At 34.7% G+C, this 12,919-nt stretch overlaps 1 protein-coding gene across 1 annotated transcript in view; it reads right to left on the bottom strand.

Annotated features, from left to right (window-relative positions):
• Positions 1 to 4,142, bottom strand: part of LOC129887420 (uncharacterized) — a 36,022-nt gene extending 31,880 nt beyond the window's left edge. Inside the window, exons 1-6 of the mRNA XM_055962518.1 lie at positions 3,869 to 4,142; positions 3,598 to 3,801; positions 2,342 to 2,450; positions 1,892 to 1,962; positions 1,518 to 1,583; positions 1,318 to 1,430 (exon numbers count right to left, since the gene is read on the bottom strand). Of these exons, the coding sequence (XP_055818493.1) occupies positions 1,318 to 1,430; positions 1,518 to 1,583; positions 1,892 to 1,962; positions 2,342 to 2,450; positions 3,598 to 3,801; positions 3,869 to 3,980 (675 nt within the window). The 5' untranslated portion in view covers positions 3,981 to 4,142. The remainder of the gene's footprint in view (positions 1 to 1,317; positions 1,431 to 1,517; positions 1,584 to 1,891; positions 1,963 to 2,341; positions 2,451 to 3,597; positions 3,802 to 3,868) is intronic.
• Between the last annotated feature and the right edge of the window lie 8,777 nt (positions 4,143 to 12,919).

Raw genomic sequence — 12,919 nt, 5'->3', positions numbered from 1 at the left:
GTTCTCTATTTTACTCTCCAAAAAGGAATCTTCTTCTCTCTCCTCAATATTATATTATTATTTCTATTTCATTTATTTTCTTATTTCATAATATAAATCCTTTCTTCTTCTTTTTTCCAAATAATCACCCTATATAATTTTCAATAACATAAATTTTATTCTTTCCAAATTCTTTATTTGATATAAAATTATATTTTATTTTTAAATTTCTAAATAACATAATTCCAAGCAAATATTATATAATATATATATTAATGGACAATAAAATAAAAGTGAAATCATTAATGAAACACAATTACATAAACATTACATAAATACTCAACTTTCTCGATTATTATGTTGCTCCCATAAATGCTCAATTAAATCATTACGGAGTTCAAAATAAGCATTTTTGTAGTTAATTTTTTTTATGTCTAGCTAAAATATGTTCAAACCGGAGATTTTCATCTACCACCATTTATGTCGTTGCAATTGGAGCCTCTACGGCATTTGAATTGATGCACTAAGATCATGTTCATCCTCGATTATCATGTTGTGCAGTATAATACATGTAGTCATTATATCATGTAGCACTTCCTTTCTCCAAAAACGTGACGGTCCTGCGATAATTGCAAAACGTGATTGCAAAACTCCGAATGCACGTTCAACATCTTTTCGGCACGATTCTTGTTTCATCACGAAATATTTCTTCTTCTGAGAACATGGATTGTTGTTGTGATTTTTAAAATTATTTTGTTATGTATTGTATTGTTATCTTGTATTTAAATTATTATGTTATGTATTGTACTTTTAAATTAAAATTTTTCATCTTATCATTTAAATTTTGTGTATTCTTCATAGTGAAAATTAATAATAATTTTAAATTATATCACTTAAAGTGACGAAAATTAAAAAAATATATATTTGAAATATTTTTAATTCGGGGTGAAAGGAGTATATATTAAATAATATATTTTTTTAAAATGTAATATTACATTAAAAAGGACTTACGAATATTAGAGATTTAATTAATGGTTTTACATGATTTATAATATGTTAATTACAAATGTTGTATAATAGAAAAAATAATATAATAATCAAAAAGTGAAATAGAGATTGTGAATATTAGTTCTCCAAATTTGGAGAACTACTATTCAACTCTCTATAATTGAAGACTAGAGGGTGAAATAGAGATTGGTTGGAGAGGGCATTCTCTATTTTACTCTCCAATATAGAGAATGGAGAGTAAAATAGAGAGGGGTTGGAGATGGTCTTAAGCACTTTTTTTCTTAGAATAAGACTGTCAAGAAAATGAGATCACCAATACAGAAACCACACCTGCCATGAAGCTAAACTCTTCATATGTTTGGGGAGGTTTTCATAATCATCTTCTGACACAGTTATCAGTGACTGAATATCTTCAGATGACTTCAATTCATCGTTCATTTTCCCTATGTTCAGAAAAGTAAGAAACGCATCTTAGACACCATGTTATACTAATTTTACCAAATTAATGGTGTGGAATGTGAATTTTGTACCATCACTACTATCCTGTTTCTTTTCAGTGGATAGATAGAATCCCTCTTTCTCATATATAGTATTTGCTGCAAATCAAAATACAAATGAGACGTAACAAAATATCTCAAGTTATAAATTATCATAAACAAAAACTAGAGCAAATGCATCAAGAAACTTTCTTCCTCCGCACAAATCTAAAGCATAGTTTGAAAGAAATTGGGGAAATAGATTTTAATAGTATGTCCAGATAGATCTTTGCAATGCCCCTTGGGGTTGAAGACAGCACATGTAATATAAATCTACAAGTGAAGAATCTAATGCAATTCACACCTCGGATTTTTTTCTTAATATTCCATCAAGATATCGCAATTTGATTCCTGAGTTTGAAACTCACCTTCAGATGCTATGGTAGCTAGGCAAACATCAGAGAGACCAAGGTTCTGCAAATTCAGAGTATCATCCAGCCTAAAAATGTTAAGTAGCACACATAAAAATCTCCTTAAAAGGGAAGCCCAGTGTACAAAGCATCCCTGGTTCACGCATAGTCCGGGAAAGGGTCACACCTCAACTTCTTAATAATCATTCAAAATTCAATTGTATGCAAGTTGATGGTGCTGCAACTCTTTCTTCGTCACATTATTTTTCTTCTTTTTTTCAGGAAAAATGAAAATAAGCAAAACACCTAATTTTCTTGGCAGAGGAAAGCCATGTTGAGCATGGACCTGCACTGAGTTCACCAAGTGAAAATATCCATTATTGTGATTATGCTAAGAGCCTAAAAGTTTAGAAGGATTCAAGTACAACACTTGCGTTTGATTAGAGATAAAACATTCATAAAGGATACAAAGTATCATCTTCAATTTTCTTGAAGTCTAAGCTGCAGTCATAAGATAAATCTTCTGAAACTTTCGGGTCCTCTTCTTCTCCTTCACTATCTTCATCAATAAGATCGACTTGTGCAGCAAGGGAAATAGTAAACCAGCCAATAAGTAATTACTACACAAAGTGAGATTACTAATCATTCAAAGCAAAAGGCAGAATGTTAAACGATAACCAGAATTTCTGATATTCCCCAATATGACAATTTTACATGTTTAATGTACAAGGATCAAGGCTTTCAAGGACTCCTGAGTTGGTGATTTGTCACCAGGCAGCACATTGACAAAGTAAATAGTACAGACTACAAAACCTAATACTAGCTCTAATGGACATTCCCTAACATAAAATTTTGAAAATTTCTTGATACTATTATTTCTAAAATTAACTCACATGGCAATTGAGTATGAAAATTTTCATACTGTGAATTTTCCCGATTTATCGACCGTAACCTTCAAGAGTCCATATTGTAGCAATTTCATGTATTTACAGGTTACAGCCCAATAGATTGACCCTTGAATATGTAATAATTCTTATCTCATTACAAGATTGAATTTAGAGCTTTTCTTTTCCTCCCTTGGACTTGTGGGAGCTTGGAACCGTCTTTCTGTCCATCATATAATGCTAAAACATGGTTATTAGTCACATGCTCCTGTTCTATATTTTTTTAAGATTTCAAAAGAGGTCCTACTTTGGCACACCCATGTGCCCAATTAAAAAAGGTAGACAGAAATACACCACCTCCACCCAAAAAAACCAATATATTTGTTTTCTGAAAGAGAAAACTACAAGATCAAACATTTAAAATAAATCAGCGATCAGAACAGAGTAGTACTAGCTCCAATGAGCATTTCCCAATTGAAGAATCTTTTGAAAATTTTATTGGAAACTTAGCAGGATATTCAAAATGGGCATGTGACACTCAAAAGACCTAAATCACTCATAATCAATGTAGACTTGACTAAGGAAATAACAAATATATATATCACATAGGCAATACCAATTACTTGGATTAATGTTTAGTTATTGCTGTTACACTTAAAAGACGTCCGGTGTTAACCAGGTAAGTGTGAAATTGACAAAACCTCTAGTTTTAGAACTCTAATAGCCAGGGCAATTTTTTTATACGCAAAGTAGCAATGGAATGATTTAGACCTGAATGTAACAGAATTATATAAAGATTCATATATCCAACCACAACATTGATTTATTGATTTTACTTACCAGAAGCAATGTATCCAAGATTATGGAGACGGTCCTGAAGGGACAGAAGATCAGTTTGGTTCTTCTTGAAAACTTCATTGCAATGGCCCAGCAGCTCCTCGAACGACACCGTTCCACAAGACATGGACTCCAGCACATTGAGGTCACCGCTTAGTAACAATACTCTCTGGTTTAGGCTTTGTGCAAAGGTCGTCGATGCTGAATCTGTACAAAGCTAGACTGATTTAATTTGAAAGAAAAAAAATAAGGTAAAACTGTAGGAAAGTTATACCAAGGGGTATGGGGCGACGATCCACGGACGCTTTGAGGGCGTGGCAGCTGTTTTCGAGATTGTTACAGAAAACGGCCATGGTTTTGCAGAATTTGCTTATTGAGTCGTCCATTGTTAGTTTGAGGAAGAAGGAGAAGAAGCGTATGGGTACTACGCGGGAGTGGAGATTTTTGAGGTTTGTTAATGGTAAGAGAAACCAAAAAAAAAAAGGGAAGAAAAAGGAAAACAAAAAGGATGAAGCTATAAAATGTAATCGAAAGCAAGAATAAAAAACTGAGTAGCAAGTGATAAAAAAAAGTTCTCCAATAAAGAAAAAGGTGATATTGATTTGATCAAATAAAGTTAATAAATTGTGAATTTGATTAAAGTGATTCAAATCTATGGAGTGCATATTAGAATTTTAAAATTTTAAAAAGTTTTTTTTCTTATTTCAAATTTTAAAATTATGTATGGATCCTATTTACTTTTTCTTTCTTTCTTCCTTTCTTTTTAGATTTTCTCTTTCCCTCCCTCCATTTTCTTTCTTTCTCTCTTCCTCCATATTTTTTTTCTTTTTTCTTTATCGTCGCTATTATTATTACTGTTGTCATTCATTTTTTAATCACATTTTTTTCTTTTAATCTTTTTTAGTTTTATCTCTACGGACTGTTTTACTTTGATTTTGAGAATTTCAAAAAAAAATTAAGTTGTTAAAAAAATTCTACAGAAAATGAATCAACTATGATAGTTGTTGTTATAATTGTGATAGTTGTTGCAGCAACTATGATAATTGTTACAATAATTACGAACTATTATAGTTACGACAACAACTACAATAGTCGCTTGATTTTCTGCAGCAACTTTAACAATTGTTATAGTTGATGCAACAATTGTTGAATTATTATAGCAACTTCTGCATGGTTGTTGCAACAACTTCGACAATTGTTTGATTTTTTTGATAAAAAATGAGGTGTAAAAGGAGCTGGTGAAGGAGATAGTGAGTGTGGAAGAAGAGAAGACTAGTGGTGTTAATGGTGGTAGTGGAAGAAAAGGTGATGATTGTTGTGAAAACGGTGAATGAGGAGGAGGTGATGATGATGGTGATGGTGATGGTGGAGGAGGGAAAAAAAATGTGGCAGTGATGGCAATGGAAGAGGAGGGGGAGGAGGTAGCATTAATAGCAAATGAGTTGATGGTGGTTAGGTCGATGACGGCGATAATGGCGACGGTAGGAGGGGTAGGAATGACGTTGGCGGCAAAGGAGGGGGAGGGGAGGGGAGGGGAGGGGAGGACCTTTGGGTAAATAATGATACTTGAGGATTTTAAAATTAATATCATTAACACTAATCTTAAAATTGTCACCTCTACTCAATAATTAAGATTTGTGTCACTTTTTTTTAGTTTAAAACTTTTTTGTCACCTTTAATAAAAAATTCCAAGTATAAGGATCTTATTTCTTTGAGTGGTAATTTACAAATAAAATAACTATGTATTTATAGGGCAAAATTGATTTGGTCTTAAAGGTATAGTTTCTAACTTTTCACTTTAACTTGATAGACATTCATTATTATTTATATCACCTCCTTTTATATGTTAAATAAATAGATAGTGTGTCTCATTAAAAATCTTGTTAGAAAAAATAAACACATATCCAATAATACGCATTTAGACTGTGTCATTAAAAATCTTACAAAAAACTCAGTGGGACAAAATTTTGTATCGAAAAAAGAGTACAACGCATATTGACTTCCCCTGAATGGAAACATCAATCCAAAAACTTGAATCTTCGCATTCCAATCTTGTGAATCATGTTCTCAAAAGTTGCAGTTGGTATAGACTTGGTGAAATCCCACAGCCGTCCTACATTGGTAGGAGTCAGGTCTGCGTACACTTTACCCTCCCCAGACCCCACGATGTGGGATTTCACTGGGTTGTTGTTGTTGTTGTATATCTCAAACAAATCTGTTGCACGTTGACATCACTATTTTTTTGGAGCTCATATGCGTAGAAAAGCTTTGACGCTATGTACTTTTTTCTGTCTCATTCTATGAATCCTCCCTTTAGTTATGCTATGTATCTTGCATCATTTTTATATAAAATTGTGGGTACTTTATCACATTCGAGATAACATTTTTCTTGAATGAGATGTATCATTGTGAGGTCCCAGAAGTTTAAAAGTTGAAATTTCGAGTTAAAAAGGGGAAAACGATGAAAATTGGAGCCTGAAGCTCGCAAAACGGTACTTGGCAACTCGCCGAGTCAAATTGGAGTTCGCCTTTTAGTTCAGAGAGGTTGGCAAGTTTGTGGGAATAAAGTCATGTACACGTATACCGTATCCTGGCCCATCATGGGACTCGGTAAATGATGTAGCAAAACTGTTCATGATAATATACCTGGCCTGAGACTCGTTGAAAGATGTAATGACAGTATGCACGAGTAGAGTAGTGAGTAACCATATGCATTTAAATCATCATTTAAAACTCAATAGATAAGTAGGCTAATTAATACTCGAGTATCAGAGTGATAATCATGTTCCATACTCTTTGAATGTCAGTATGAACTATATCAAATAAAGCCTCAGGGATCATAGATATCCTGGCCCATCATGGGACTCGGTGAATGATGTAGCAAAACTGTGCATGATAATATACCTGGCCCGGAACTCGGTGAAAGATGTAATGACAGTATGCACGAGTAGAGTAGTGAGTAACCATATGCATTTAAATCATCATTTAAGACTCAATAGATAAGTAGGCTAATTAATACTCGAGTATCAGAGCGATAATCATGTTCCATACTCTTTGAATGTTAGTATGAACTATATCAAATAAAGCCTCAGGGATCATAGACACACATCAAGATAATGCGAAACAGCTTATGAAAGTTAAGGAGATTAATCATTATAGAGTCTTTAAGAAAAAGGACTTTCACATACCAACGACTGTCCAACGTATAGAAGACTCAAGGGCAGTAGCTTAGCTACTTTAAGAGTTTTAACATTAAGAAGTGAACAAGAATCATGAATCATACTCGGAACCTATGGATGGAATTACCCTAAAGCTCACATCATATCATATATCACTTATATCTAAGACATACCAAAATAAAGAAGGGATAGCTTCACATACCTTTAGCGTTTATCCGTAACACAATACGTATATGTTGCCTGTAGTGTCTCAACCTATATTAAGATATTAAGCACTATGGTTAGCTATGGAAAGGCATAAAACGTATTTTAACGTTAGTAACTTATTTCTAGACAATTGGGCAGCACTTTACCTATATCGCTCACTCCTTGCATTTATGCCAATTATACAACAACCAACATAGCAACAACCAAAGCTGGCCAAAACAAGATCCAAGGATACTCCCAAAATAGGTCACATACGTTTCGCATACGATATCTTATACATTGCTTTCTTATCGAATTAATGATTCGCATTAGCAACAACACAACAATGGTTTCAACCCTTATACGTAAGAGAATTATTTTAACATTATGACAAGTCCTAAAGCAGCCCGTCAATTACAATCAACACAACACAAGTCTTAACGACACTTAGTCCTTCAATCTTACAAGATCAATAACACAATACATAATCTTAACCCTTAATCCCTCAATTCAACAAGAACAACCCATTAGACGAATACAACTCCATTTTTAGTTATCAAATCCCTTTAAGTTCATCATTTATTCCATGACAACAACAACAACACCAATTTAAAATTAACTTATCATTGCTAGTCTAAACACAGCCCCACATTTGGCCCAAGCAAAATTTCAACACCAACACATAATTCTTGCATTCAATACCACATCCACTAATTCATACACAGATCAATCATTCCTAAAACATTAAAAAGGGAATGAAATCTTACCTTAAAAACAAACCCCTTATCATCAACATGTAACTTCTTTGAGAACAACCATGGCCGTAAGTTGTCATGGTTGTTATGATCTCCATCTTTTTTCTCCAATTGACCTTGAAATCCCTCAACTTAATCGTGTAGAAGGGGGAGGAAATGAGAAAACCGAGAGCTCCTTAGGTGTTGTCATGGCTGTGACTTCTTTCTATTATATCCCGTACTTTTTGTACATCAGAACGTTTTTAAGCTTATCTAAAGCTACCATGTGATCCATGAAGTTATCAAATGATCCTAAGGAAGGAAGAATGTAACATTCCATATCTTGCATAGACTAGCTCTATGTGAAGTAGTAATGGTTTGAAAGGGGTTTGAGGCCAAATAATTTGTCACAGTAATTGACCTACCTGCTTAAGCTACTGGTTTAGATATCTTACATAATTAAGCTACTTGAGTACACGTCTAGCTTAAGTAGCAAGGATCACACAGGTTCTTAAGGTAAGACTAATTTCTAACCTACTAAAAAGAATAAGTAGGTGATGCACCTACTTCAAGTAGGTGATGCACCTACTTAGAATGTGTGGACTGCATTTAAATAAAAAAAAGGCAAGTAGGTGATACAACTACTTACGAACTTATGGCAGGAATTAAGGAGAAGATGCACCTACTTTCTTAAAGTAATGGACAAGATTATTTAGGGATGCAAGATAGAGATTTTTATTCCCGACTTTAATTAATACATGAATTGGTTATAGATTTTATTTGGTCTAGATTATTAAGTGGGGATTAGGGATTAATTGAGATTAATTAAGTTAATTAGACCACTAAGTGGGACCCACCAAGACATGTGGTAGAATGTGATTGGAGGGTAGATGATAGTAGGATACAAGTCCATAATGGACACATGTTAAAGCTGGACACGTGTCACTCTTAGGGGCTTCCATGGATGACCATGGGACACATGTCAAGGCTAGACATGTGTAACTCTTAGGGGTTGTATATATAATGAAAAATTAATGGCTAAAAGCTTATTTTAGCTCATTCTTCTTTGAGGAAAATATAGAGAAAAAGAATAAGAGTTCAAGCCATGGCAACTCATGGCCATGGTTGAGCAAGCAAGCTCCCAAATTCCAATCCCCACACTACTTTTATAAGATATTTTCAACCAATTGAAGGTGATTAACAATGTGAATTAATCATTGGGGCAGCAAGAAGACCTAATGTGCAATCCACATATTTCAGTCAAGTTGAGAAGCCAAGCTGTTAAGGTAAGAATTAATCATTTTCTATACGTTTTAGGATGAATTTGGACGTGTTGTGAATGTGTAAACGTGAATTGGAGGTATAAAATTATATATGTTAGCGTTGGAATATTGTTAAAGCCTTGTAGGGGCTGTTTCATTTGGAAATGGTGAATCAGTTTTAATTAACGTTTTGGTTGTTGTTGTCATGAGTTATATAATAAAAATGGAAGAATTTGATATTTCAAGTTGGAGTTGTAATTGTAACGTGTGGCTATTTGTGTTGAATTGAAAAATTAAGCGTGGTTATGATTATACATTGTATGGTTATAATTATTGGGGTTATTCTAATCTAAAGATGATGGATTAATTTTGATTAATGTTGGAGTTTTTGTTTCCATTGGTTATACGATGAAAGTGAAGGAATTTGATATCTAAAGTTATAATTATATTGTATTTAGAACGATCTAGGTTGGTTGTGTTGTTATTCTTGTTGAATTGAAGGACTAAGAGTAGTTAAAGCTATAGTGTTGTTGTAATTCTTGGACTATTGTAAGGTCATCCGATGAAGTGTTGTGGATATGGATTATTATGAGTAACTTGATTACATCGTAGTTGTTATGTTAAAGATTATGGAACGTCGTAATGTGTGGGATGATTTGGAATAGTGTACAGGCTATTTTAGAACATTCTTGAATCTTGCCTTGGCTAACTTTAATATAGCACTTGAATGTGTTTATTGTTGATGTTGACTTGGTTGTTACATAGTTGGTTTGAATATAAGGTAAATGCGCCTAATTTTTTAGAAATGAGCTGCTAACGTTGGAGTGCATTTTGAAACCTTCCCATAGCTTAACCATAATTCTTGACGTCTTAATATAGTTTGAGACACTATTAGGCAGCGTATGCGTGTTGTGTTGCGAATAAGCGCTGAAGGTATGTAAAGCCTATCTCTTATTTCTTTAGGCATGTCTTAGACATAAGTGATGAATGATATAAGCTTTGGGGTAATTCCATTCATAAGTTCTGAACATGATTCATGATCCTTATTCACTTCTAGATGTTAAAACTCTTAAAGTTGTTGAGCTACTGCCCTAGAGCCTTCTATATGTTGAATAGTAGTTGGATGTATAAGATCCTATTCCTAAAGACTCTACGATGATAAATGTCTCTGATTCCATAAGCTGTTTCGCATTATCCTAATACATGTCTATGATTTTTGAGTCTCCATTTGATATGGTCTATAGTGACATTCAAAAGGTACTTGAGATGACTACTGTCTTGATTTTCAAATGATGGTTTATTTTGATTATTCTATTGAGTCTCTGGCGATGATCTAATTGTATATGGTTGCTCATGATATTCTACTCGTGCATACTATTATTACCTCTTTCACCGAGTCCTGGGCCGGGTATGTTATCATGCACAACTTTATTACATCTTTACCGAGTCCCTCACTAGAGGGCCGGGTATGGTATAGTATATGTATATGATGATACGATTATGGCGCCGACTCTCATAATGGGCCTGGTACGATATATGCTAATGATATGCATGATTTCTTCGTAAGGCATAACTATAGTGAGTTCTTGATTATCATACTTGTCTCATTGGCTCTCTACTTTAGTTATGATCTTTCCTATTATATTTCATGCTTTACATACTCAGTACATATCTTGTACTGACCCCTTCCTCGGGGGGCTGCATTTCATGCCCATAGGTATAGGTACTAGCTACGGTGATCTGCTAGCCTAGTATTCTTATTCAGTTATCTTAGAGTGCTCCTTTATCTTGGAGTCTAGACTTTTGGTTTAGACCCCTTTTTGATGTATATATATGTTTAATTTAGGGGTACGACGGGGCCCTATCCCACCATATGATACTGTTGATACTTTTAGAAGTATGTAGATATATGTGTAGGTTGTGTGTATATGTATTTGTTTATGCATATATGACTTGTATTTTGGGATATTGTATGTAGTGACAGCATTGTCGGCTCGTGTATTATGAGGTTTTAATTGATTGTGATTCCTCAGGAGACAGGTTACCTGATGCATGTATTTAATGCTTGAGATGATGTCCTATTTTCACAAAGCCTCCATTTAATGTTTGGTTTCAGTTTGACAATATCTAATAGATATGTACACTAGTGCCCAACTTGGGCACTAGTCATGGCCTACGGGGTTGGGTCGTGACACTTTCTCTCTCAAAAGCTTAGGAATTCCTCTTCTCTAAATTCACTTTTTCAAAGTTGAAAATGAATTCTAGTTGATGACTTAGTCATCAAATCTTAGTCTTACATGGTGCCTACAAAGTGGACACGAGTCCACCCTTATAACATGTGCCCATTTTTCATTCAAGACCAATCAAATTTCGGCATGTGCTATGGGGCGCTCTTAGTAGTCTAATTAAGTTAATTAATCATAATTAATCACCAATCCCTACTTAATTCCTGCCACAAGTTTGTAAGTAGTTGCATCATCTACTTGCTCTTTTCATTTAAAATGTAGCCCACATATTCTAAGTAGGTGCATCCCTTACTTGTTCTTTTCGTAGGTTAGCAATTAGTCTTACCTTAAGAACTCGGGTGATCCTTTCTACTTAAGCTAGACGTGTAATCAAGTAGCTTAATTATGTAAGACATCCAAACCAATAGCTTAAGCAAGTAGGTCGATTACTATGATAAATTATTTGGCCTCGAACCCTTTTCAAATCCTTCCAAACCTATTTCAAACCATCACTACCCACATAGAACTAGTCTATGCAAAATATGAGGCGTTACATCCTCCCCTCCTTAAGATTATTTTAATAACGTCATGGATAACATAGATCACATGGTATCTTTAGAGTAGCTTAAAAATGTTCCAATGTACAAAAGTATGGGATATAATATCCTTTCCCCCTTTAGAACATTCATCCTCGAATGTTAACTAGCTTCATAAGGTCTTACAAGGATTCCGGGAAGTCTTTGCAATAGTTATCTAATATAGTTTTCTTATTAATCAATATAACCATTGTAGGGGTTTAGAGTACCTGTGGGTATAAGGAACAAGTGAGGATACTTGTTCTTCATCTCCTCTTCGGTTTTTCAGGTCATCTCTTCTCTATTCTTGTTTCGCCACAATACTTTGACGGAAGCCACGTCTTTGGTATGCAACCTTCTGACTTGGCGATCAAATATAGCCATAGGGTTTTCCTCGTAGGACAGCTCCTCCGTCACTTGGACATCATCCACTTGGAATACTTTAGAGGGATCACCAATACATTAGTGAAGCATCGACACATGAATGACTAGGTGTACTGCTCCAAATCAGATAGTAGGTCCAACTTATAAGTAACCTTGCCTACCCTACGAATGATTTAATAAGGGCAAATGTACCTCGAGCTAAGATTTCCTTTCTTGCCGAATCTCATTACACCCTTCATGGGTGACACCTTTAAAAACACCCAATCATCAACCTGTAACTCTAAGGGTCGACGTCGATTATCTGTATATGATTTCTGTCGACTCTAGGCTAGTAATAGTCTCTCCTGAATGAGCTTCACTTTATCAATAGCTTGCTGAATCATGTCTGGGTCTATTAGTTTAGTCTCACCAACATCAAACTAACCAATAGGTGACCTACACTTCCTGCCATACAAAGCCTCATACGTTGCCATCTAAATACTCGAATGGTAGTTGTTATTATAAGCAAATTCAATAAGTGAAAAATGATCATCCCAGCTATCTCTAAAGTCAATAATACAGGCCCATAACATATCTTGTAGTGTCTGAATGGTATGCTCGGCCTGTCCGTCAGTCTGAGGGTGAAATGTTATGCTGAGACTCAATTGTGTCCCCAATCCCTCCTGAAAGGATTCTAGAAGTTAACCGTAAACTGGGCTCCTCTATCGGAGATAATAGCTGTGGGAACCCCATGGAGTCTCACTATCTCCTCAAGGTACAACCTGGCATAGTCTTTAGCTA

Source organism: Solanum dulcamara, chromosome 4 (genome assembly GCF_947179165.1).
Source record: "Solanum dulcamara chromosome 4, daSolDulc1.2, whole genome shotgun sequence".
Taxonomy (NCBI): Eukaryota; Viridiplantae; Streptophyta; class Magnoliopsida; order Solanales; family Solanaceae; genus Solanum; species Solanum dulcamara.
Note: the sequence above shows the minus strand (reverse complement) of the source record. Positions and strands in the feature narration are given on the sequence as shown.